This window comes from Cololabis saira, chromosome 14 (assembly GCF_033807715.1).
Source record: "Cololabis saira isolate AMF1-May2022 chromosome 14, fColSai1.1, whole genome shotgun sequence".
Lineage (NCBI taxonomy): Eukaryota > Metazoa > Chordata > Actinopteri > Beloniformes > Belonidae > Cololabis > Cololabis saira.
The window spans coordinates 38139425-38164078 of NC_084600.1; the positions used below are offsets into that span (position 1 = coordinate 38139425).

Genomic DNA, 24654 nt, shown 5'->3' on the forward strand with positions numbered 1-24654 from the left:
TGTTTTACACGTGCTTACATGTTATATGTAGTTTTTCCACCCACTTTTTGGAGTCTGTGCTCTCATGTCTGGGTTATTATATTGTATTTATTCCATATCTTCACACATGAAGGTCATACATGCCATGAACACTAATACACTTCTGTACCATCACCAATGCAGGCTTTTGGGCCTTTCACTGATAATCAACCCTCTTCCATCTTTGGTTTAGAGAACCCAACGTTCATTTTTGACAAAATCAGAAAGATATACTCATCTGACCCCAAAAACCTGCAGCATTTATGTCCATCAAAAAAGAAAGAGTACCCTGAGAACTTGTCCCTGGAGTTGCAGTGCAGAGTCACTATTCAGCGTGCTTTGTGGATAAAACAGTTTTGGGTTACATTTCTGGATACAGTTGTGGTCTGAGTGAATGACTAGACATTTTTCATGTCATGAGCCGATTTTCTCATACAGTTCCAATTTATAGAGCCAAACGTCATCCAACAATAATTTTTTTTTTTTGGACCCTTTTATTGCAACAATGTTTTGCATTGTAGATGACAGACTAAATAGAATTTTGCATTAATAAATATTTATTTGAACAGAACAAAGATAATTTCCTGGAGTTTGGACCAAGTCTTTCTCAGAATGACTAAAGTTATGGTGGATGATTTGTTTACTGTACAGCAAATCCTGGTATTCTCCCGTACCACTGATTAATGTAACTACTGTTAAATCTGCCAGCAATAAGTTATTTGTAAATCTTCTAAGCTTTATCCTATTTTTTTTGTCTCTGTCCATCTTGTTTTCAGTGCATTGCTGGTAACAAGCTCCAGATCATCTCATGCTAGCAAGTACTTTACTGTTCTTAATTTCAAATTATTTTGCATAAGAGTCATTTTCATAACTTTTTTTTTAATTTTATTTTAGAGTCAAGGCTGACCTGATTTTTTTATACAGTAGCCTACTTTTCTCCCCATGCACCTCCATCGGGGCATACAGTACTTTTATATCTCATTATTGTGATAAGAATTCAACAGTATTGAAGCGTTCTCAATTCTATTAAAGTAGTTAAATTATGTCATTTACATAAATGACAAAAATTGTTCATATTTTGTTATTTTCAGCACCTTTCTGTTCTCCTCTGAAGAAAGGGGAGGACTGAACAACAAAAGATGGAGGACTGCAGGTGGATTGGTTTAAAAAAAGCTAGAATTAAGAGCAAAGCAGTAAGTCTGATAAGAACAGAAATGGCCATTCATTCTCTTAGGGGCACAAATAGGACCAACCTCGGGTCAATACCTTCCTTTTGTGTTTCGTCTCTTCCTGCTGAAAGCCCTCAGAAGATTGGAGTGAGATGAGAGCTTTTCTGTTTCCTTTTCCTTTTACTGTTTTGTCAGATCACAGACCCCCAGAGACACAATTACCTGCCTTTCCTGTTTCACCTCACCTTCTTCTCCTGCTGCTCCTCCTCTATCTTCAGCTACCTCACCAACAAGTCAGTCGGTGGTGGAGGCTCGCCAGCCACCATTCTCCTCTGAGAACACAAAACTCTGGAGTGCACTAAAAAGACCCACTCCAACCTCAAATTGGCGAAGGGTCAGGCAGGAAAAAGAAATATGTCTTACATAACTGCCATTTTCAAATGACAAAACAGACTGAAAATGTGTTGCTGCTGATTTTTTTTTTTTTCCAGGGGACAAAAAAACTCCACACATCATTATATGTTTAAGTGTTGTTGCTGAGATGTTAGAAAACATCTAGTGACTAACTTAACCAGCAGAAACACAGTTACACTGGAATCATCCTTGACTCAGAATCAAATTATCAGACAAGATCTGTTTGAACCTTTGATTATTTCAGGGACGGCTGCCAAACAGAAAGCGCAAAAAATGCTCACTTCTGAGCAACCCTGTGATGAAATGCATCCAGATCCCGTCAGACATCTGTCCTCTGCCTCAAAAACTCCAAGCAGAGGCCCCACAGCGAGGCACTCCAAACGGCTATCGAGCAGGAGCACAGCGATGCATCTGCACAGTCCATTATCTCCCAAAAGGAGTCATTACGCCGAGTCCTGCTGAGAGGCAATGCAGGGAGAGAAGCCAGCACTGCCAGCCAGGAGCCCACTGCTTCCTTCTATCTCTACTTGTATATATTGATGGTTAGTGACATGAGAATTTGTCTTACAAAATGTGCCTGCAGTTTCCACATAGTAATAAAAGAAGGTGACTTTAGATGGAGGATCTTGTAGCTTTAGATTTAAAGATTGATAGAAGGGAATAAAAGATGGATTCTTCAAAAAGGTTAAATTTACACAGTTTTGAATGTGTAAAGGCAGGAGTGTAGTTTAACCACTGTTTTGTACAGCACATTAGGGCTGGGCGATATGGACCAAAAGTCATATCTCGATATTTTCTAGCTGAATGGCGATACTCGATATATATCGATATTTTTTCTGTGCCATAATTGGGGTTTCCCCCAAAGCATTATAGCATAGCATCTCTGTTAGCTTCATTTTTTCTGAGGCAAACCCTTAAAAAAACAGTCAGTTTTAATACAAAGCCTCGTGCCAAATGTCACACAGGTTCCTTTATTAACAGAGGTCTGCACAATATCAAAATGTATAAAACAAATGAAATAAAAATAAACTGCCTGCATATATAGAATAAAAATGCTTCTTGAATAAAATAAAACAAATATCCCTTTCCTGCATAACAATTAAATTAAAATACACTGTGCAATTAATACAATGTAGACAGTAACAGGCAGACTTTTCCACTGAGGTTGACAGTTGTGCAAATAACAAAACATTTGTGCAAATCTCAAATAAAACATTCAAGTCAATTTGTCACAAAATAAGTTATATCAAAATCATTAAAAAAATAAATTTAAATTTACATTTTTTTTATATTTAAAAAAAAAATCGATATAAACGATATTGTCTCGTACCATATCGCGTTTGAAAATATATCTATATATATTAAAATCTCGATATATCGACCAGCCCTACAGCACATCCACGGAAAGTTTGTTTTCCATTGGTCATCATTAATGTCTATCCTCAGTAATATACGCTTGTGGTTAAATCAGAAGAAATATCTGCATTTAAGCTCTAAAATCTATTGAAAAGTCCTGAAAACAACCAACAGCTGTTGCTTTTTACTGCATTAAACGTTAAACATCAACACACAAGTTCTACTCTGTCACTGTGGCGCTCTGTTTTCCTCCCAGCCTACAGAGCTTTTCTCTTTTAAGATTTGTGAGTTCACACTAAACAAGGATATACTAAGATGACATAAATACAATCACTAGAATATTTGGACAAATACAAAAAAATGGAACCACACCAGTTACGGATTAAGGATGGAAAACTGCAGAAAAATACACCTGTTAAAAGCAGTACTAATCACAGCTTAAAGGACGCTTGGAGATATATGTAGTCAGCATTACAGCTAAAGAACATACAGGTAATAAACATAAATATGCACACACTGCTGTAAAGACAGTGATGGTTTCTGACAATTTAACAGGAGCCTACTTCAAAGATCATCTATAATCACCATATTACTGAACAAACACCAGCGAGTTTTCAGTGCAACGAGATGCATCGCCATAGCAACTTGATCCTTGAAACCTTACCTGTTTAGTGCACAAACGTTAAGATACCAAAACGTGCAGATAATACCATCTCAGAAGAAAGAAAAAAGAAAACTGTTTTCCAGGAAAAGGAGGGTTTGCATTTTCTCCAACAGACTCTTTAAACTCTTTGGCTTTCACTGACCAACATCTTCTTGGTAGAAAAATTAGCTTAGGCAAATGTGACCTAACATAGAGACTCATCACTCTAGAGCCATTTGTTGACTTTCCCTGAATCTGCACATCCTCAGAGTATGCAAAACCTGAATAGACCTAATGAGTTGACAACTAGCCTCTATGACATTATTGATAGGGTTTGTTAAACCAGATAATATTCTAACTGTGCATATTAAATAGCTTTTGTTTATTGAGACTAGGGATGGGCGGTATGGACAAAAAAATGTATCATGATAATTTCTGGCATTTATCCCGATAATGATAAAAATGACGATAAAAAAAAAATACCAATTCAGCTCCACCTTTGTAACTATAAATCTATCCCCACATTCAGTCTTTGGAGCCCCAAATCACTGCTCTAAAATAATACTAAATACTACTAAACTACACCAATTAAATCGAATTAATAAAAACCAGTTAAGTGAGTCCACCTGTACCCCAAAACTGGAATGACTACGCCATGTTTGTTACACAAACACGTCATCAACGGGAATTTATCCTTCCTTCCTTCCTTCCTTCCTTCCTTCCTTCCTTCCTTCCTTCCTTCCTTCCTTCCTTCCTTCCTTCCTTCCTTCCTTCCTTCCTTCCTTCCTTCCTTCCTTCCTTCCTTCCTTCCTTCCTTCCTTCCTTCCTTCCTTCCTTCCTTCCTTCCTTCCTTCCTTCCTTCCTTCCTTCCTCCCTCCCTCCCTCCCTCCCTCCCTCCCTCCCTCCCTCCCTCCCTCCCTCCCTCCCTCCCTTCCTTCCTTCCTTCACGTTGTGCGTCGATTTAACGCAGAACCATAAATCAGATTTACACAAAAAACGTCAACGGGAATTTATTGTTTTTACCGCGAGATGACAAATTCTTACCGTGGGGAATTTTTTTGACGGTAAATCGTGAACGGTAAAATATCGCCCATTCCTAATTGAGACAGTTACATTTTTCACTGTGGACCAACAGCTATCCAACATAGCTATCCATCCCTCCATTATCTATAGTTGCTTACTCCTATTCAAGGTTACAGGGTTCTGCTGGAGCCTATTCTAGCTCTATACGGCCAGACGGCGGGTTTATACCATCTACAGGTTGCCACTCCATCACAGGCCACTTTAGCCATTCCAGCTGATTTCAGATTCTACATCTAGCCATAACCTCTGCTGTAGCCTGACATGCACCCCACCAGAAATGTAACTGCATGTCACGCTGACAATGTTGACGACGACAAATGTGGTTAGTCTGCTTGCTAGCACAGCATTTTCCTCTACTTTCCAGCTACTACTACTTTTTTTATTTTCAAACCAGCAGATTAACATGTATGTAAACCATATGTTTACAATTCCTCACATTCTATTCCACAAACTTTCAAGTATTCAAAATTACAATTTTAAACTCTCACTGCTAAACATCATCTTCCGACAAAGCAATCCTTTACCTGTGATTCTGTACAGATGACAGTTTGTGAATCATAAGTGAAAATTAAAACATTGCTGCAACAAGCATCTAAAAATTCAGAAATTTAAACAAAATTCTCACTCACCCCCAGGCAACATAAAATACCCCCCAGTCCATCTGATAATAAAGTCTTTGTTCTTGTCCATCGTATCATAACATGAATACTCCACTCTGAGACAGATCTTTAACAGGCCTATCAGAGGTTTTATACAACACTACCAGTATGTAAAGATAGATTTTTCCTGGTCATGCAGATCGAACGTTTAGCAGAACCAGATACAAAAGGTGAGCGTGTACAATTTTCTATTCTGGTCTTGACATGGAACTATATGTAAATCAGAGGTGGGTAGTAACAAGTTACATTTACCCCGTTACATTTACTTGAGTAAGTTTTGGGAAATTTTGTACTTTTAGGAGTAGTTTTGGATCACTATACTTTTTACTTTTACTTGAGTAGATTTGTGAAGAAGAAACTGTTACTCTTACTCCGCTACATTAGGCTACGTTGAGCTGTTACTTTTCTTTTATCCCTTTTATCCGCGTACGCGTCAATCTCATGACATCACTGAGTGATTCTTTGGGAAAAATGTTTGTTTTTGAATGTTTTGTCACATTTACACAAACTCAAACACACACAGAGTTTCTATGAGTTCATGGGCTTGTTCTAGTTCTGCTTTATTTAATTTTTTTATTCTGTTATTATTTAATTCATTGTATTATGTATTAAAGTACTTGAATTTCCTTTTAGGTTATTTTAATTTAAGCTATTTTTTTATTAATTTTAATTAATTGTATTATTTTATTGATTTAATTTCCCTGAAGATGATTATTTTGTACTTTTGTCTGTTTGAATGGTTGTGTTAAAAAAATAAATCAGACGTTACTCAACAGTTACTCAGTACTTGAGTAGTTTTTTCACCAAGTACTTTTTTACTTTTACTCAAGTAATTATTTGGATGACTAGAATAGAATAGAATAGAATAGAATAGAATAGAATAGAATACTTTATTGTCTGTCCCAATGGTGACAGAAATTCTTCTTGGACAGGGCTCACAACCACATTCATACATTCCCATAAGGACACGTTACAATATAAAAAGAATAAATACGTTAAAAACAGTAAATAAGTTAAAACAGACATGACAGTGCCTGTTAAAAGTGCAATAATCTATTTAATATTGTTCAGAATGGTTGTGGCAGATGGGATGAATAACTTTTTGTAAATGTTTTTCCGGGCCAGTGGAATTCTATACCTTCTGCCTGATGGCAGTAGTTGAAATGAGTGGTGAAGGGGATGAGAGGGGTCTTCTGTGATCAGAGTGGCCTTCCTGATCACAGAGCGGTTGTAGAGATCAGACAGGGGGGTGTGTTGTGATCTGCATATTTTGCTGGCCTGGTTTATTATTCGTGAGAGTCTGGTTTTGTGTTTGATGGTGAGCAAGTTGTACCAGGATGAGATGTTGAATGTAAGAATGGATTCAATGAGTGAACGGTAAACCAGAATTAAAATGTCTTTGCTGATGTTGAATGTCCTTAGATTCCTCAGCAGGTGGAGACGCTGTTGTGCCTTCTTGTAAATACCGTCCGTATGTTGTGTGAAGGACAGACAGGTGTCGATCTCAGTCCCCAGGTATCTGAAGGACTGGACCTGCTCTACCAGCTGCCCCTGGATGCTGAGTGGCTGGAAAAGAGATGGCGTTATTGCTGCCTTGCGTCTGCCTCCACAGCACAGCTCCTTTGTTTTGGCAATGTTCAGCTGGAGTGAGTTCTCAGTGAATGTTTGGACCAGGTCGCTGACGGCCTGCTGGTACTGAGTCAGGGCATCAGAACCAGTCATGTGGGCAACCAGTGCCATGTCGTCTGCATATTTAAAAAGTGACATTCCTTCTCTGCTACAAGAGATGGTGTTGGTATATGCAGAGAAGAGAATGGGAGATAAAACACAACCTTGAGGAAGCCCTGTGTTTAAAACCAGTTTGCTCGATTTAAAACCATTCACAAGCACTTCTTGTGGTCTGTCCTGTAAAAAGTTAAAAATCCATAAAAGCAGTGTTGGGTGCACCTGAAGATCTGACAGGCGGTGCAGCAGGGTGCTGGTGTTTACAGTGTTAAAAGCAGAGGAGAAGTCCATGAATAAAATCCTGGTGTGTGGGTGTGTAGAGTCCATGTGCTTTGTGACGGTGTCTAAAAGTGTGAGACTTGCATCCTCTACACCAGTGATTCTTAACCATAGGGCCGCGGCCCACACTTGGGCCGCGAGCGCCATCTAGTGGGCCGCCAAAAAAAATTCAGTTTTGTACGTGTGGGCCGCGAGGGCCGCGGGACTGCATAGCAACTCCCAACCAAATGAGGAGAAGAAGACACTCAGCTAGCTGTACGTGTAATAGTAAGAGAAATGGTGTGTCTTTACAGAGAAAATCCTTCATTTTGCACAGAGTAGGTTTAGATCCGCCAGGATTAGGGATCGATTAATTGGGTCTGCGCCCAGAGCGAGCGAGCGCGGCGTGCTCATTTATCCCGGCGCGTGCCCGCGGCCGGGGAGGTCGGCTGAGGCTGCCGCTCGGGCGGCTCCGTCGTTACTGCTGAAGGATGGTAGATGTAGATGCGTGGGCTGTCGTGTCTGCTGGACTGGACTGTTCATCGGAAAGTAACTGCTGCAGCGCGACCAGAGAGCTGCGGTGCGGGCTGTGCCCGTCGCAGCTGATCAGGCTCGGATGAACCCGACACACTGAGTCCTGACAACTTATTAATGTAAATAACTTAAAGTAAAATCAAACTAAGTTTTGTCCTCGCTGTATTTTTAAATATGCAACCCGGAATGGACAAATTAATCCTGTTCAGTCTTCCCACTGGGACAAAACCAGTGTCTCATACGTTCAGAGACCGTGGCGTTCAAAGTGCGTAAGTGAAACGCCACTGAAACAAAACACAAAGTTTTTCATCAAACATATCCACTCAAGTCTGAACTGAAGTCACAGAAAAATAAGCTGAGCATCTTAAAACATCCTGCCCATTGGGTCCAGATACAGCTGTGAAGCAGCTTTCTCCACAGTGAACATAATTAAAACTAAATATCGTTTCAGGCTCATCAATGAGCACCTCCACATGCATATGAGAACCTGAACCTGAACCTTAAATTGTTAAGATGTGTTTATATTAATTTAGTATAAAAATGTGTTGAGACAATTAACAAAGAAAAGGGGAAATTCAAACTGCTGGTAGAGAAATAAAATAAGATAGCATTTGAAAAATAAAATAAAATCTATTTTATTTTTAAGAGAAAAAAATATGTTTAATTCAAGTTAAACATGTTAATTGGCAAATATGTACTTTTTTTAATATAACAGTCAGATGCAGATGTTGATACAACTATGAGGCTACTTGAATATATACACACACACACACACACACACACACACATATATATATATATATATATATATATATATATATTATGATGTTCTGGACCTTCGCTTGAGTAAATTTTCTCTAAATGGACCTCTTAAAGTTGAATACCCCTGCTATACAGTGTTTATATTTAATGGGCCCCGGGCCACTCTGTACTGAAAAAATTGGGCCCCAAGGTCAGAAAGGTTAAGAACCCCTGCTCTACACCACGTCTTGCTCTGTACGCAAACTGGAGGGGGTCCAGTTTGTCGGCCAACATGTCGGACAGCTGGTCACCCACTACTCTCTCCATGCACTTGCAAAGCACTGAGGTCAGCACCACTGGTCTGTAGTCCTTTAAGTCCTTTGCGTGTGCTTTTTTGGGGATGGGGATTACTGTGGACTCTTTCCACTGGTTGGGGGTACAGCCAGAATCCAGGAGGAGCTGGAACAGCCTGGTGAAAACTCCACCTAACTGGGTGGAGCAGTCCTTGAGCACCCTGCCTCCGAGCCTGTCAGGTCCTGGGGCTTTGTGTGGGTTGACTCTGTGCAGGATGGAGGTCACCAGATGTTCGTCTATGACGACGGTTGAAGGAGAGCTCAGGGTTGGACAGGTCCAGTTGCTTGGTCTTCTGTTGTTGTTGAACCGGGTGAAGAAGCTGTTGAGATGTTCTGCAAAGGAGATTGGGTCTGAGCAGTTGACCACTGCAGGTTTGGTGGGTCGGCCCATCATGGTGTTTAATCCCTGCCATGCTTCCCTTGCATTTCCAGATGTTAGCTTCTTCTCCACTTTGTCCTTGAAGTTGATCTTGGCCAGCTTGGCCTTCCTCCTGAACTCCTTTTCCAGTTCCCTCACCCTAAGCTTGTCTCCTTGTAGGAAGGCCTTCTTCTTTAGAGATAGACAGTGTTTCATGTCCTTTGTAATCCATTTTTTATTGTTCGGGTGAATGGTTATTTGTCTGGTGGGAGTGACAGTCTCCTCACAGAATAAAATATATGAGGTCAGTGTGTCTGTCAGTGCATGGAGATCACCACCACAATCATTAAAAAATAAATCCCAGTCTGTGAGGTCGAAGCAGCCCTTCAGTGTTTCAGTTGCTTCGTTATTCCAGACTCTGATGGTTTTTGTTAGGGGTTCTCCGGTTTTTAGTTGTGACCTGTATTTGGGCAGTAGCAGGATGACGTTATGATCTGAACGGCCGAGTGGTGGGCGTGGCTTTGAGATATATGCATTAGGGATGTTACCATAACACAAGTCCAGTGTGTTCTGCATTCTGGTGGGAGTTGTGACATATTGCTCCAAGCTGGGGAGATGTGTGGTGATGTCACATCTGTTAAAATCCCCTAACAGAAACACAGGTTGCTCTCCAGTTTTATTGACAGCTCTGTTGTAGACTGTTGTTGACTACTTTTTACTTCTACTTGAGTCATATTATTCTGAAGTAACAGTACTTTTACTTGAGTACAATTTTTGGCTACTCTACCAGCTGATGTAAATAAAGTAAAAGAAAAACTTTGCCAAGATGGTAAAACCTCTTTTTGTGAAAGATCAGAAAGTCTAGCCACACAAGGAGACTGGACAAACACATGTTTGAGAAAGACAACCTGTAAACAAGATAAAGAGCCCTCTTCCACATCAGATGTTCCCTTTATATGCTCATACCTACAGTATAACCCCCTATACAAATCCTCAGGAATCCTGCCGTCCACTTTTCAGACGGCTACTTGGGCAGGGACCTGCAGCCGCCTCTCGGGGAAACGCCTGTTGCAGCGGTACTTATGCATTCTTCCCTATGTGGTTTTCTAATTGCGGTATCTGTGGTTTCTCTATGTGTCTCAGGTAATCACATTCTGATACCACAGAACCAGCTCTAGTCTTGGTTTTGCTTCACTTTTCTGAAATATCCTTAAGGTGCAGACGGGATGTTCTGTAGAAAAGTGAATGATATAACAAGAGATTTTCATTTTCTCTCTCTTCTTCTGCTTCCCCCAGTGTAAAATGACTTCTGCCTGAGAAAATGCATCTTCCTGCTTCTCGCTTTTAAAAGGTTCTTTCAAGAAAGGATGGATGTGGTTTGTGCCGCCTCCCCTAATCCCCCTCCCAGCACCCGTGCAAACTGCACCTCTACCAAATTTAAAGTAGCCTGGCCTTGCTCTGGCAGGCCCGAGTCACGCTGCGTTTTGTTGATCGGTTCTTCCCTTTTCTCCACCGATCAATGCTCAGAATGGATAAAAGGGGCAGATCAATTTGTTTAACAGGAAGAGCTGGCGATGTGCTGTTGAGAGGCTTTCAGCCGCAACTGTAACTACGGGGGTTATCCTGAGGCAATTTTAAATTTTAAATCGGAGACAGTAAAAGCTGTTCCTCGTCTTCTATTTTTTTTTTTTTTGTCTATTTGTCTGATTATCTGATCCGATGAGGCAACAAAAGGACTGCCGACTCTTCCAGAACCGTAAACACAATCACTCCAAGAACTGGAGCACAATAAGTATGGTATTTTCCTTTAAACTAATCTGCTGCTTCCATCTTTCAGAATTCCGTTTTTGGAGGAGACAGTAATGTGAGAAGTAATGAGCCACATCAAGATTGATTATCATAGCGAGACAAAAACTATAACAGCAGTTTTCCATCTTTTAAACAAAGGTTCCTCAAAGTATCTGAACCATTCACAATTTTCTGGATATCTGCATTAAAAGAAATACAAAGCTTACATTTCTACTCTGTGATTCATATTTTACGATAAATTACTTATTGCCACTAACTCAACCCTTACTTAAAGGGGACCTATTATGAAAAACAAGTTTTTTCTTGCTTTAACATATATAAAGTGGTCTCCCCTCACCCTGCCAACTCAGAGAAGGAGGAAAGCAACCAAATTCTGCAGGGTCTGGTCACCCCGCCCGGCTGAGCCATCCAGTGTCATGTGACTTTTACGAGCCGTTCAGATTTGTGCATTTTCGTGACGTAACCAAAATGCAAACTACGCCTCGGCCTCCTCCGCTGCTGAAACCACGCCCACAAATAACTCCGTCGGCCGTGGCGTCCGCCATTGTTTGGAAGCGGTGGCTGTTTCCACAGCGAGGGACAGTAAAAATTAGGTTTTGCATCAACACTTAAGCCGGGCATACACTGTGCGATATTTTAAATCGTATGAGACTGCCCCATCTCACACTGCACGACTAGATTGCGGAGTTCAAAAGTTCAGAGCCCACGATTTATGTTCTCACACTGTACAACCCGATGCTCTGATGCAACCCGTCTGCTCACACTATACGATCATAATCCTCCTGTCGGACCTCTGTGTACTGGAACTCTAGGCTGGTTTTGGGGCAGGGGTAGGCTGTTCCAACCCAAATGTGCGTCCTGCCCACCTGATCAAAGGTTATGGGATCCTTTATTTTTTTATAATTATATATATATATATATATATATATATATATATATATATATATATATATATATATATATATATATATATATATATATATATATAAAAAATCCCAAAATATCTGTACCGTTTCTGATTGGGTGTGTGCACTGCGCATCATTTTTTGACACAACAAAGAACGCATACCGCAAAAGTTGTGTCTCGGCGGAGGAACCCGACGTCCCAGCAAAATGAGAAGAGAAAAAAAGAGTTGTTCCGAACAGCAGACAGCGCACACACTAAAGGCTGATTTATGGTTCCGCGTTACACCAACGCAGAGCCTACGGCGCAGGGTACGCGGCGACCTGCACCGTACGTGGAAATGCGGTCTTTTTTTGCTATTAAAACATGATTTATAATGTGAATTTGCAACACTTAAAGGAGCTTGAGGCCGGATTGAGGCAGAATTTATGAAAATAATTCGTATACGTTTTAAGTTTTCTAGTAATAATGTCAGATGAAGCGTTCCAAACCCAAAAGAATGAGCCCTCTAGTGTATCTCTCTGTTGCCTTGAACAGGCTGTGTGCTGCAAAATGTGCTCAATTCGGTCCCAAATTTCCCGCGCACCTGAAGCTGTTCAACGACACCTTCAGAAGATGCACGGTCCTTCCTTGAGCCAGCAATAGTGCATACATGTTATTTATATACAACTTTTTTATATAAATAACATAACATAATAACAATAAAGTTGCCATTTGTGAAAATTAATCTCTGCTGAGGCTGCTGCCCCCGCGACCCGGGAACGGATAAGCGGCGGACGATGGATGGATGGATGGAAGTTGCCATTTGTGAATATTCAGTGTTGTGATTTCTTTACAGTTAACATGATTCATTTGTCTTGTAAAATAAGAAATGAAATGATGATGAATCAGAGTAAATAACTGTGGTGTACCTGTTTAGAATTCAATTAAATCTTCCTGTGTGAATTAGTGTGAAGACGAGGTGACCCGTTCCCTCTTCAGGTAACTAAAGGCTGATTTATGGTTCCGCGTTACACCAACGCAGAGCCTACGGCGTAGGGTACGGGTCGATTTAACGCAGAACCGTAATTCAGGCTTTATGGAATTTATTTTGTCACTGACGCTTCTCGCATGGGACACGCTTTAATAGTTTACGCAGCCGCTGCTCTTCTGCCAGAGTGAGGCTTTGTTCCCTCCCCTGCTACACGTCATTCAGGCAGCCAATCAGCACAGAGCCTCATTATCATAGCCCCCCCCCCCCCCCCCCCGCCCTTAAAATGAAGCACAGAAAAAGGCTTTAGAAGCGGTAAAACTAGAGACATGGCCTACAGGCTGGATTTCTGATTTATGTAGAAAAAAAACAAGCTTTAGATTGTTTTTAAGACATTCAAGGCCTGTTTAATATATACATTAAATGCCATAATAGGTCCCCTTTAAGTATCCACTTTGCTCAGTCCTAAACAGTTTAGTCTGTTTAGTCTAAGTCCTTGAATATTGGTTCAGTTTCCTTGAACTGTCCACTTACATTTCTTTGGTAAAATGTCTGCAAAGTTCAAAGCTTTCATTAACTTTATTCTTGTTCATACATTTTTAAGAGCCATTTGTCTGTTATAAAATGTTTCCTGAAGCATTTACTTCTACTTACTTTCCCTTGAGATTCATGGAGAACGGCCCTGAGACTTTCATATATCAGATATATCTCCACATTAAACAAGTCGGAGCCTGATGTGAAGAGTTCTGAAAGTGTGTGCTTTCCTGCTGTTTACAGTGATGTGATGTAACTCAAATGTGTGTCACATGAGCAGAAAAGAAATCAGAATCGGGTCACTTTTAACCGTCAGCGTTAATGCAGCCTTTGTTGAATTACTTTGTCTGTTTGATTTTCCTCTTTGCTCAGCTTGATGTCAAATCTTTTTTTTTAATTTACTTTGATTGTTATAATTATCGCTGATATGTCACAGAGGCTAAGAAGGAAATCTACACCAGCTCATAACAAGGAATATCAAACAATGAAATTAAAAAAGCTCACTCAAGCTTTAACTACAGTTAACATCTGACCATCAATGTATCATTTTAGTAGAAAAATATTCAACCCCTCTGCAGTAAAGGGATGCTACTGTTGCAATTAGAAGAAAAAAAACTACTGCATCATATGTTGGAATTTTAGACACGTCTTACAGTGTTTTATAGTATATTTATAGAGAAAATGTGCAGGTCATACTGAGTCGAACTTGAGCAGAGTACTTCTGTTCTTCAACTAACTATTGCAAACTGAAGAAATCCAAATTTGAAAATGTGCAACCACATGAATGAATGCAAGAGTTTGCTAATGTAGAGAAAAACTCCTGTTAATCTTCATTCTGGTCAGGCTAATGCATCCACGGACGATATTATGTATGAATGTTTGTATTCAATTGCCCCTTTCCTTTTCTGGTTTAAGAACTACATTGTCTCCAGATAAAAACCAGCAAGGGGAAGAAAATATCAGCTACATATGTTTCTTACAGGATTTATTTGGGAAAAAAGGCTGAATGGGATTAAAGTATTGATTTTTATCTACTTCAGTGCAGCCGTGCCCGCCCAGAGGAGCATTCAAAGAAGAGACACACACAGACCCGCTTTTCCCTTCATTTATCTTTTCTTACATTTGTCTTTTACTAGTAAAAGTTTAAAATAGAGGTACAAAAGAAAAGATGAATTCTATAAGTCAATAGTGTAGAGCTGTGTTTGACTATAAGACCAAGATCCATGGTGACTGACGAGCTGCCGGCCCTGCGTGCCTCTGCTTGTAATGCCTCCACTGGAGAATATGGCTCATTAATGCCAAGAAGGAATACAATGGTCTCATAATTTACAACAGTCCTGAGGTTGCCTTGGCAGCACACATACATATATATATATATATATATATATATATATATATATATATGAACAGGGTTCAGAAAAAAATTTGTTATTCTGTTTCCAAAACTACTGCCCTGTTTTATAAATAAGGAAGATGTTTGCTGACCCAACAAGTCAATACACTGGTTTAAATTTGCACCACCTTATAGAAATAAAAATGTTTTATACATGTACATATAAAATAATGCAACTGTCCAGTATTTGCAATTTATTACAACTATTCAGAGGAGTCTTTTGCTCATTCTTTGTCTGTATAGAGTATGTACATAGACGTATAGAAACAATGAAAAATCAATGATTGACTTGTTACTTTTTACAAGTTTGTACATAGTTACTGGTAAAGGCTCTGTTACAAGATGTTGGAACTATGCATAAATATTAGGTATGAATTTATCTTATATTTTCCACATAGTTGGTGTTAATGAATTGAAACACTAATTAAGTGGAAAAATATTTCTAAGTAATTAAAATTATCTCCATCCATCTTGCACTAACGCGATTTCCTGAGAAGCATCTCGTTTCAGGATGTGACGTCATGAGGCGAGTATTTACTGATCCATCTGATGTCAATGTAAAAAAGCTGTTTAGCTTCCATGTCAGCGAATAAAATGTCAGTAGGTCAGTCGGAGTCTAACTTTGGAGGAAAGATTCATTGCTAACACTGATAGCTTCACCATGAAAAATCTATTTTCATTATTTTGTGCTACTTTAAAGATCATCTTCAACTTCCTCCAGGCTACGACAAAATGTATCGGTATTGTCAAATTAGTTCTCGATACTACTGTTAAAAGTCTTACACATACTTGGGGCTCTTCCCCAGGGCAATCCATGACAGGAAAAATGAGTCCCGGTCAGAGACGACATCATTTCTTCCACAATCAGTGCAACAGAAAGCCAATAATCTTTGGTCCATGTTCACTTTAATTAAATGCATGTTATTTTACTAAAAAATTCAATTTAATGAGTTTTTTATCAAGTCTAAAAGAAAAATGTTAAATGCAAAATTACTTTCTCTTTGTTTTTAATGTCTGTGTCTTTGTATTTCGTTTTGTATTCTGGACCCAGTGTCTGCAAATAAAGTTTATATATATATATATATAAATGATTTTGGGTTTAAATAACTGAAGCCTTCTGTCGGTGGAGTCTGTGAATAAAACGAGCGCACCCTCGGCACACTACAAAAAGATGTGACGATTTCATTGGTCAGGATCAAATGTGGTTTTCTATTGACTGGCTGACTTTTGACTGTGTTATTCCACAACAATCCAAGAGCAAAGAGAAAAAAAACTAAGAGTTTCCGAGAGTGAGCAAAAAAAGAACATGAGAGCAGAGGGGAGGGCTGAGACTGCAGAGAGGGAGGCTTGTGTGAGCAGCAAGTTTTGAGAGAGAGCAGTAACGTTTCTGCACACAAGCAGGGACTTTTTGAGTTTAAGCGCAGAGTTTTGACAGAGAGCAGTACAATATCTCAAAGTGACAACACAGATAAATGCTCTCAAATGTAAATAGCATGCTCTTGAATGAAGAGAAGAAAGTAACGCAATAGGAAGTTGGACATTTTCACATGGGGATCAATGGAGATTGATTCACTTTGATCCTTGTGGTTATTTGTGGAACTACATATTGTCACTCTAGCATTGACTTCATTACAATGAACCAAGGAAATGTCCTTCCAAGAGTTGATTGATTTAAAGTAACATGTTTAACAACCACTGACAATGAATGTAAGTAAGTACTAAGTAAGTAAAGTAAATAAATAAATAGCAGGTGAGATATAATTAGGCAAAACCTATTTTGTAATATTTCAATTATGGGTCACACAAGGTTGATATGAACCAAGTTGAAGAATAGAAATTCATTGCTAAAATACTTAATCTAAGGTTAGCATTTTAAGGAAAATTGGTTCAAATTAGAAGAATAATTTGAGTGTTTTAACGAAGCAATACATTCCAATCTTTACAAAACTCTTCCACAAAGAAATTCTACAAGCTAAATGCTTGAGGACAGTCCTAGTCTTTTAAGAAGGTAGTCAGAAGAAAGATGCACTTCTCCATTCTATAAAAAAACAAGGAAAGAAGTCAGTCAATTGGCTGAGAATCAATTTTAATCAGTTGCTCTCATCTTCTCCTGCCTGCTCTGTTGAAACTGTGGGAATGGACTGGGGAAGTCAATAAGAGGAAAACTGAATCCTATGAGTCAGGAACTGTATGAAGTAATATCAGATTAATCCTAGCTGGCAGTATGAGAATTTGCAAATGTTGTGGTTTAATTTCAGATTGTTGAATCATATTCAAATCAGAAGAAAAACTAACACAACACATCATTTATCAACCATGCTCATTTGTAGTGAAGACAGACGTTTCATGCTTTAATTCTGAATTCGACTCAGTAATTTTGGCTGTTCTTCTCACAATACCATACCATTATAAACAGATGCCAAGATTGGTGTCATCAAGATTGGTGTCATCTGAACATTTTATAATAACAGATGGATTCTGTTCAATGATTTCAGAAAAAATGTTTCCTTTTTCTAATTACATAAATACAATTACTTTAAAGGGCTCATATTGCACCCTTTTTCCACAATGCATACTTTCTTGAAGTCCGAATTAAATTTCTGACATGCTTTGCTCAAAAACACCACACAGAGAGCAAAAAACCTATTCAAAGCCCCGTCTTGTTTTATCTGACTTGCTTCCATGCAAATGTATTTTCGAACCAAATTACAGCCAATAACACTTTAAGGGATTATATTACCACATGGGAGTACAGACATTGCCAAGTCTGAGAGCTCAATCTACCACAAACGGCACAGTGATAGAAAAATACTTGATTGGCAGTTTTATACTTACACTTCCCTTTTCTACATTTCACCTCAGTTTATACTGATCCTCCTTAAAAACACAATCTTATTTTGTGTCATGTCTTGAGCTGGCCCAGGTTGTTAAACACTGCACAGCAGACAGGAGCACTAATGTAACGTTGAACTAAATTTATAGTAATTTGGATTATGTATGGATGTATTCAATTTTAATTTAATTTTGCCGGGTTCCAGGGCTCAGCACCTGCTGTGCAGTTATTGCATATGCTCAGTGCTCACAAGGATTTCATGTCATATGGCACTTAACAAAAGTATTTAAGTCTCAAGGCTTTGAACGTTATGGTTTATATATATATATATATATATATATATATATATATATATATATATATATATATATATATATATATATATATATGTGTATTTCTTTTTTATACGTTTTATATTGTATTATGTTTTATATGGATTATATTTGCGGCTCCGACCAGAGGCGGTTCCGTCCACCAGGAACTCCAACCATCCAACTCAAGTGCATAATCCTCGTGTGTGTTTGGTGAGACTTTGATATCTGCGTTGGTGAGTTAATTTCGATTTCCTTATGGGTCCTAAAAAGACCCCTGCCCCTCAGGAGGATGAGGTGGTGACCGTCACTGTTCTCAATGATATGCTAGAACAGCAAAAGCTATTCTTTAAAGAACTGATGGAGCTCCAAGAAAAGAACTTTAAATCTTTTATAGGTCTCATCATGGACTCTACCTCAAAAAGAGTTGATGATCTGGTGAAAACAGTATGTGAGCTGAAACATAGTCTGGAGTTCACTCAAGCAGAGACAGAGAGTATAAAGGCTGCAAATGTGTTGAACCAGGCAGCAGCTCAGTCGAGTACTCTGCTCCTCGGCCAACTACAGGCAGAATTAGACAAGTTCTCCTCCAAAGGAGACTATTTGGAAAATCAATCCAGGAGAAACAACATCCTGGTGGATGGTATCGAGGATTCTAAATCCGAATCTTGGCAAGACACCGAGATTAAATTAAAGAAGATGATGTCTGATAAACTTGATTTGGATTCTAAACTGATTGAAGTTGAAAGGGCACACAGAGTTGGCACCTTCCTGCCAGATGGGAGACCCAGAGCTGTAGTTGCCAAGTTGCTAAGATACAAGGACAAGGAGGAGATCTTGAAAAGAGCAAAATGCCTTAAAGGTTCAAAGATCTTCATTAACGAGGATTTTTCTGAAAAAGTCCGCCTGAAACGGAAAGAGTTATTTCCCCTTCTCCTGGAAGAACGCAAAAAAGGGAACATTGCATATCTCAAATACGATCGGCTGATCTCTCACCCCCCTTCCCGCACATCGGCCTCTGCTGTAAAGTGAGGCTGACTGAGTCAATGGTGTATAAATGTGATTTTATCTGTTAATGTTTTCTTTTTCTTTCCTTTTTTTTTTGTTATGGCTAATACACTCTTGGGTAATATCCCCCCCCTAGGTATAAACAACACAGAATCTGAGCTGCCATCTTCTGCTGAAGCTGTAGCTCTAACAACAGAGGATGACACTCAAGATCTTTGTAATTTTCTTAAGGATAAGATTTTCAATCTCGTTGAAGTAGATACTAATAATAAATATAACATCAACATTGATCCTGATCTGAATTGTCTTAAATATGCAAACAGATCTATTACAAGTGAATATTATAATATTAAAACATTTAATACATTTAAAGTGAGTATCAACTCTCACTCTATGTTTTCTACTTTTCACCTAAATGTACAAAGCCTTAATAGTCATGATAAGTATGACAATTTAGTTAATTATTTATCCTCACTGAATCATGAATTTTCTATCATTGCTCTCTCAGAAACGTGCCTCTCAGAAGCTACTAAATCTCAGTATGATTTGTCATTATATAATGCTGTTCACTCCTACAGATCAGAGAGAGTAGGTGGTGGTGTGTCAATTTACATTCACAACAAGTTTCAATTTTTTATTAGGGATGATCTTGCTTTCAAGCATCAAGCAGCGGAGATGGAGTCTCTCTTTGTCGAAATACCTTCATGTTCACTTTTTGATGGCAAAAATATTATAGTGGGATGTGTCTATCGACCCCCGGATTCAGATCTAAACATTTTTTGTGATAATATTGCATTAACATTAGACATAATCAATAAAGAAAACAAATTATGTTATTTATTAGGGGACTGGAACATTGACTTATTTAAGAAGCATGCAGCAATTACTGAATTCCTTAATACCATGTACTCTAACTGTTTTTTTCCTGTGATTTATAGACCAACAAGAGTGACCACTTATTCTGCCACTCTTATTGACAATATCTTCACAAATTCTTTGAATAATGTTGCCCATTCAGGTATTCTGATAACAGATATATCGGATCACTTTCCTGTATTCCATATTTCTTTGCCAATTAAAAGTGAACATGTGGAAAATAACTACAACTTTAAATTTAGAATCTTTAACAAAAGAAATACAGAGAAGTTTCAGAGGTTGGTTGACAACATTACCTGGGACGATGTTTATGAACATTCTTCTGTCCAACTTGCTTATCAGTCATTTATGAGTTATTTTAATTCTGCCTTTAATCATTGTTTTCCCCTGGTTAAACCCAGGAAGAAAACTGGTGAAGGTCTTCGGAAGCCCTGGTTTACAACAGGTCTCAAAAGATCCTCTATGATAAAAAACAAATTGTATAAAAAATTTCTTACTAATCCTACTCCACTGAATTCTGCAATCTATAAAAAATATAAAAATAAATACATCCATCTATTGCGGATGTCTAAGAAACTGTACTTTTCAAATAAATTCAGAGAATCGTCAGACATTAGGTCCACCTGGAAGGTTGTCAACGAACTTCTCAACAAAAAAAAGTGTACTGCCCCTCTCCCATCTCAGTTTAAGAATGGTAAAAAGATTCATGATAACCCTACCGATATAGCAAATGAATTTAACAGTTTCTTTGCAAATGTGGGTTCTTCTCTCTCAAAGGATATGGGAGTTTCAAGTAGTAATCATTTAGATTACATTAAGGGCAATTTCCCTACTATTTTACAGTTTGAAGATACTAACGAAACAGAGGTTTTAGATTTAATTTCTAATTTGAAGATATCAGCAGCTGGTCACGATGATATTGCTGCTTCATTGGTTAAATCAGTGTCTTTCTCAATTAGTAAACCCCTTATGCATATTTTCAATTTATCTCTGCAATTTGGGGAGGTTCCTCAAGACTTAAAAATTGCCAAAGTTATTCCCCTGCACAAATCTGGAGATCCAAGAATCTTTAATAATTATCGCCCCATATCAATTTTACCATGTTTCTCAAAAATATTGGAAAAACTGGTTTACAACAGAATGTTGCACCATCTAAACAAACACAATATCTTATACGAGCATCAATATGGTTTTAGAAAAAATCACTCCACAGATATGGCCCTTTTACAACTGGTGGAAAGAATCTATACTGCTATTAATAATAAAGAATTTGCTCTCGGCATTTTCATAGATCTTTCCAAAGCCTTTGATACTGTGGATTATACTATTTTACTTGACAAATTACATCATTATGGTTTCCATGATATTACTTTGAAATGGTTGTCTAGTTATGTTCATAACCGTGAACAATATGTGCATGCCAACGGTTGTTTTTCGTCCAATGTTAAGATGTCGTGTGGAGTCCCTCAGGGATCAATACTAGGACCCCTTTTATTTCTCATTTATGTAAATGACCTGGCTACTGTATCTTCATCCTTTACACCAATCTTATTTGCTGATGATACCAATTTGATACTAACTCACAGAAATTTTGATTCACTTATTGAGCAAGCTAATTCTGGTATAGCAATGCTTTCAAAATGGTTCCTTGCAAACAAGTTGTCGTTAAATGTTAACAAATCTAATTTTATTGTATTTGCAAGTAAAAACAAAAAATATTGTCCGCAAAAAGCTAAGATCTCTATTGGTGGTATTGCAATCAATCAGGTTTCATCCACCAAATTTCTAGGTGTCTTTGTGGATGAGAATTTGTCCTGGAAAGAGCATATACATTCTGTAACTAACAAAATCTCTAGATCCCTTGGTATCATCAGAAGAATCAGAGGTTTGGTCCATCAGGCTTGTCTCGTTACTCTGTATTACAGTTTAATTTATCCTTATCTCATTTATGGCAACATTGTTTGGGCAAGCACATATTCATCAAATCTACACAAATTACTCATTACTCAAAAGAAATTTGTAAGAATAGCTACTTCTGCCTCCTATTTGGCCCCATCTGCCCCTTTGTTTAAAAAATTAAATTTATTATCCATCTATGATATTAACGTACTTCAATCATGTGCTTTCATTTACAAATGCACTTATCTTGCAAATAGGCTTCCAAGTACTTTCAAAGATTTTTTTAAGACCAATTCGCAAATTCATAACTATAATACCAGACAACTTGAGGATCTCCATTCTTCATTCAGTCGTACCAATAGCACTCAGTTCTCCATCAAAGACAGAGGTTCCTCACTCTGGAACTCTCATATACTTATCGCAAAATCTTCACTGTCTATTAATAGTTTTAAACAGAGATTGAAGACCAGCCTTATTGACCAAGCGTCTAGAAGTGCTTCCACTTAATGTGGACTCACTTCTGCACGTGCACACCGAGAAATTGTCTGTTTATATCCATCTTTTTTGAATGCTGTTTTTTTTTTTTTTTTGTTTGTTTTTTTTGTTCTTGCTATTATTTCAATACAATCTATTTTTCCTGGTGAGAACTTTGAATAAGCCCATTTAGGGCTTCCTTTCTCACCTGCACATATTTTCATGTTTTTTTTATGTTCATTTAAACTTTTGTACCGTTTTTTTATGTTGTGCAAATAAACAAATCAAATCAAAATCAATGGACCTGTGTCTGCAATAAAGTTGATATATATATACATATATATATATATTTTTTTTTTTTTTTTTTACTGTTCGCTCTATACAAATGTGCAAAACAATATGGAAGTGCCTAAAAACCTCAACCACACATTTTTCACGCCAGCCAAACATCCTGGTAGTTTAAAGTATAGTGGCATTTATTGTAAATTGAAGAAAAACGTATTAAGTGACTCATTGATACTACCATTTAAATACCTTAATTGTAGCATAAAACCATTAATTACCCACCTCTTTATAATCTAGTATGCTATGGTGACTGTTTCCCACATATAAATAAATAATCTCAATAAATATCCCTCGGCAGCAATATCTTATCATGAAAAAGAATAAATTCCTCCACCGACTGCAGATCTAGAACAGATCCAGAGCAAAGAGCTGTCAGTTTTACACCAGCTATTAAAATGTATTGTTCTGTACATTTAATTGCCACCTAAGTCGATGGAAAACATCCTAATTACTATTTGAAATGTTAGCTGAATGTCACTCTAATTACTGCAATACTGTGCTGATGGAGGTGTTTGTTTCCCAGGCTGAAGTTTCTACTATAAGTGTCCAACTCGTGGCGCTGTCCGTGGTGCTGAAGCTGCAGCGTCGGTCGCTCTGCGTGGTGCTGAAGCTGCACGCGTTACAAAGTCTCACTTTGGCTTCAAAGAAAACGTTCTCCTGTTATAATTATTAAGTTTCTTAAGTTTTTATTTATTTATTTTTATTTTTTTAAATACTACTGGACTGAGCATTTGTAATTTCATTGTGTCAGTGACAAATAAGGTATCTATCTATCTGTCTATTTATCTGTCTTATGTATTTCGGATTCTCAATTTTTTAAGAGAGCTCATAAAAAGTCCCCTTTAATTGTTTAAAAAAAATAAAAAAATAAAATAAAAGCTCCAGTAAAATAAAATCTCTTTTTGCACCTCTATTTTCTCGGAGCCCCCTGAACATCTCGGTAAATGAGGAAGATTTGGATGGAGATTGTCCCCCTACCTGCACCGCGGAGACGCCGCCCGGACCGTCCGCGCTGTTGGGCGAGTTGTCAAACACTCGATCCCTGTACAAAGACCACAGCCCGACATTGGGGAGGAAAAGCAGAGCAGCGACGAGCACCCCGGCCACCTGCAGCAGCCTCTTCTCTTTGCGTCTCATCGCTCCGGGAGAATGCGAGGTAAAAGCTGCGGATGGGAAAAAGTGGCGAGTCTCGACTCTGCTCTGTTACAACCGGAGACAACTTTCAGTCGGACTGGGGACGACGCGCGGTTTTAAAGCTCGTTAGAATATACTAGCAGAGTGGACATCCGCCTGGGATTTTCAAAATAAGAGCACTATCTATGAAACGTGCTTTTGACTTAAAGGGGACCGATTATGGCATCTAATACCTATTTTAAACAGGCCTTGGATGGCTTAAAAACAAGCTTTTGATTGTTTTTGCTAAATAAATTAGAAATTCAGCCTCTGAGCCATGTCTTTATCTTCCCATTCTCTAACCTCATTATCTATGTGGGATTCTGAGTGGGCGGGGCTATGATAATGAGGCTCTGTGCTGATTGGCTGCCTGAATGACGCGATACACCGCTACAAAAAATGGCGGAAGCTCCGGCCGGCGGAGTTGTTGTCGTTCCGGCCAGAGTTAGTTGTGGCCGTGGTTTCACGTATCGGAGGCCAACCTATGTTAATCGCATTTTCGTTACGTAACGAAAGGGAGCAGAATCTAAACGGCTCATAGAAGCCACATCACACTGGATGGCTCAATCGGGCGGCTGTACAGAATTGTGCAGAATTTGGTTGCTTTCCTCCTTCTCTGAGTTGGCAGGCTGAGGGGAGACCACTTTATATATGTCCCTTTATATATGTATATACTTTATAATAGGTCCCCTTTATGAAAAACACATTTTTTCTTTCCTTAATATATATAAAGTGGTGAGTGGTGAGAAGACGCTAAACCAAAGCATCTAGCCAGAAATATTTTTTTGAATTTGTACAAGTGCCAACAACAGAT

The 24654-nt window shown here is 38.5% G+C and overlaps 1 protein-coding gene across 1 annotated transcript in view; it reads right to left on the bottom strand.

Annotated features, from left to right (window-relative positions):
• Nucleotides 1–23825, bottom strand: part of LOC133460072 (polypeptide N-acetylgalactosaminyltransferase 10-like) — a 138642-nt gene extending 114817 nt beyond the window's left edge. Inside the window, exon 1 of the mRNA XM_061740585.1 lies at nt 23646–23825. Within this exon, the coding sequence (XP_061596569.1) occupies nt 23646–23804 (159 nt within the window). The 5' untranslated portion in view covers nt 23805–23825. The remainder of the gene's footprint in view (nt 1–23645) is intronic.
• Nucleotides 23826–24654: the final 829 nt, after the last annotated feature.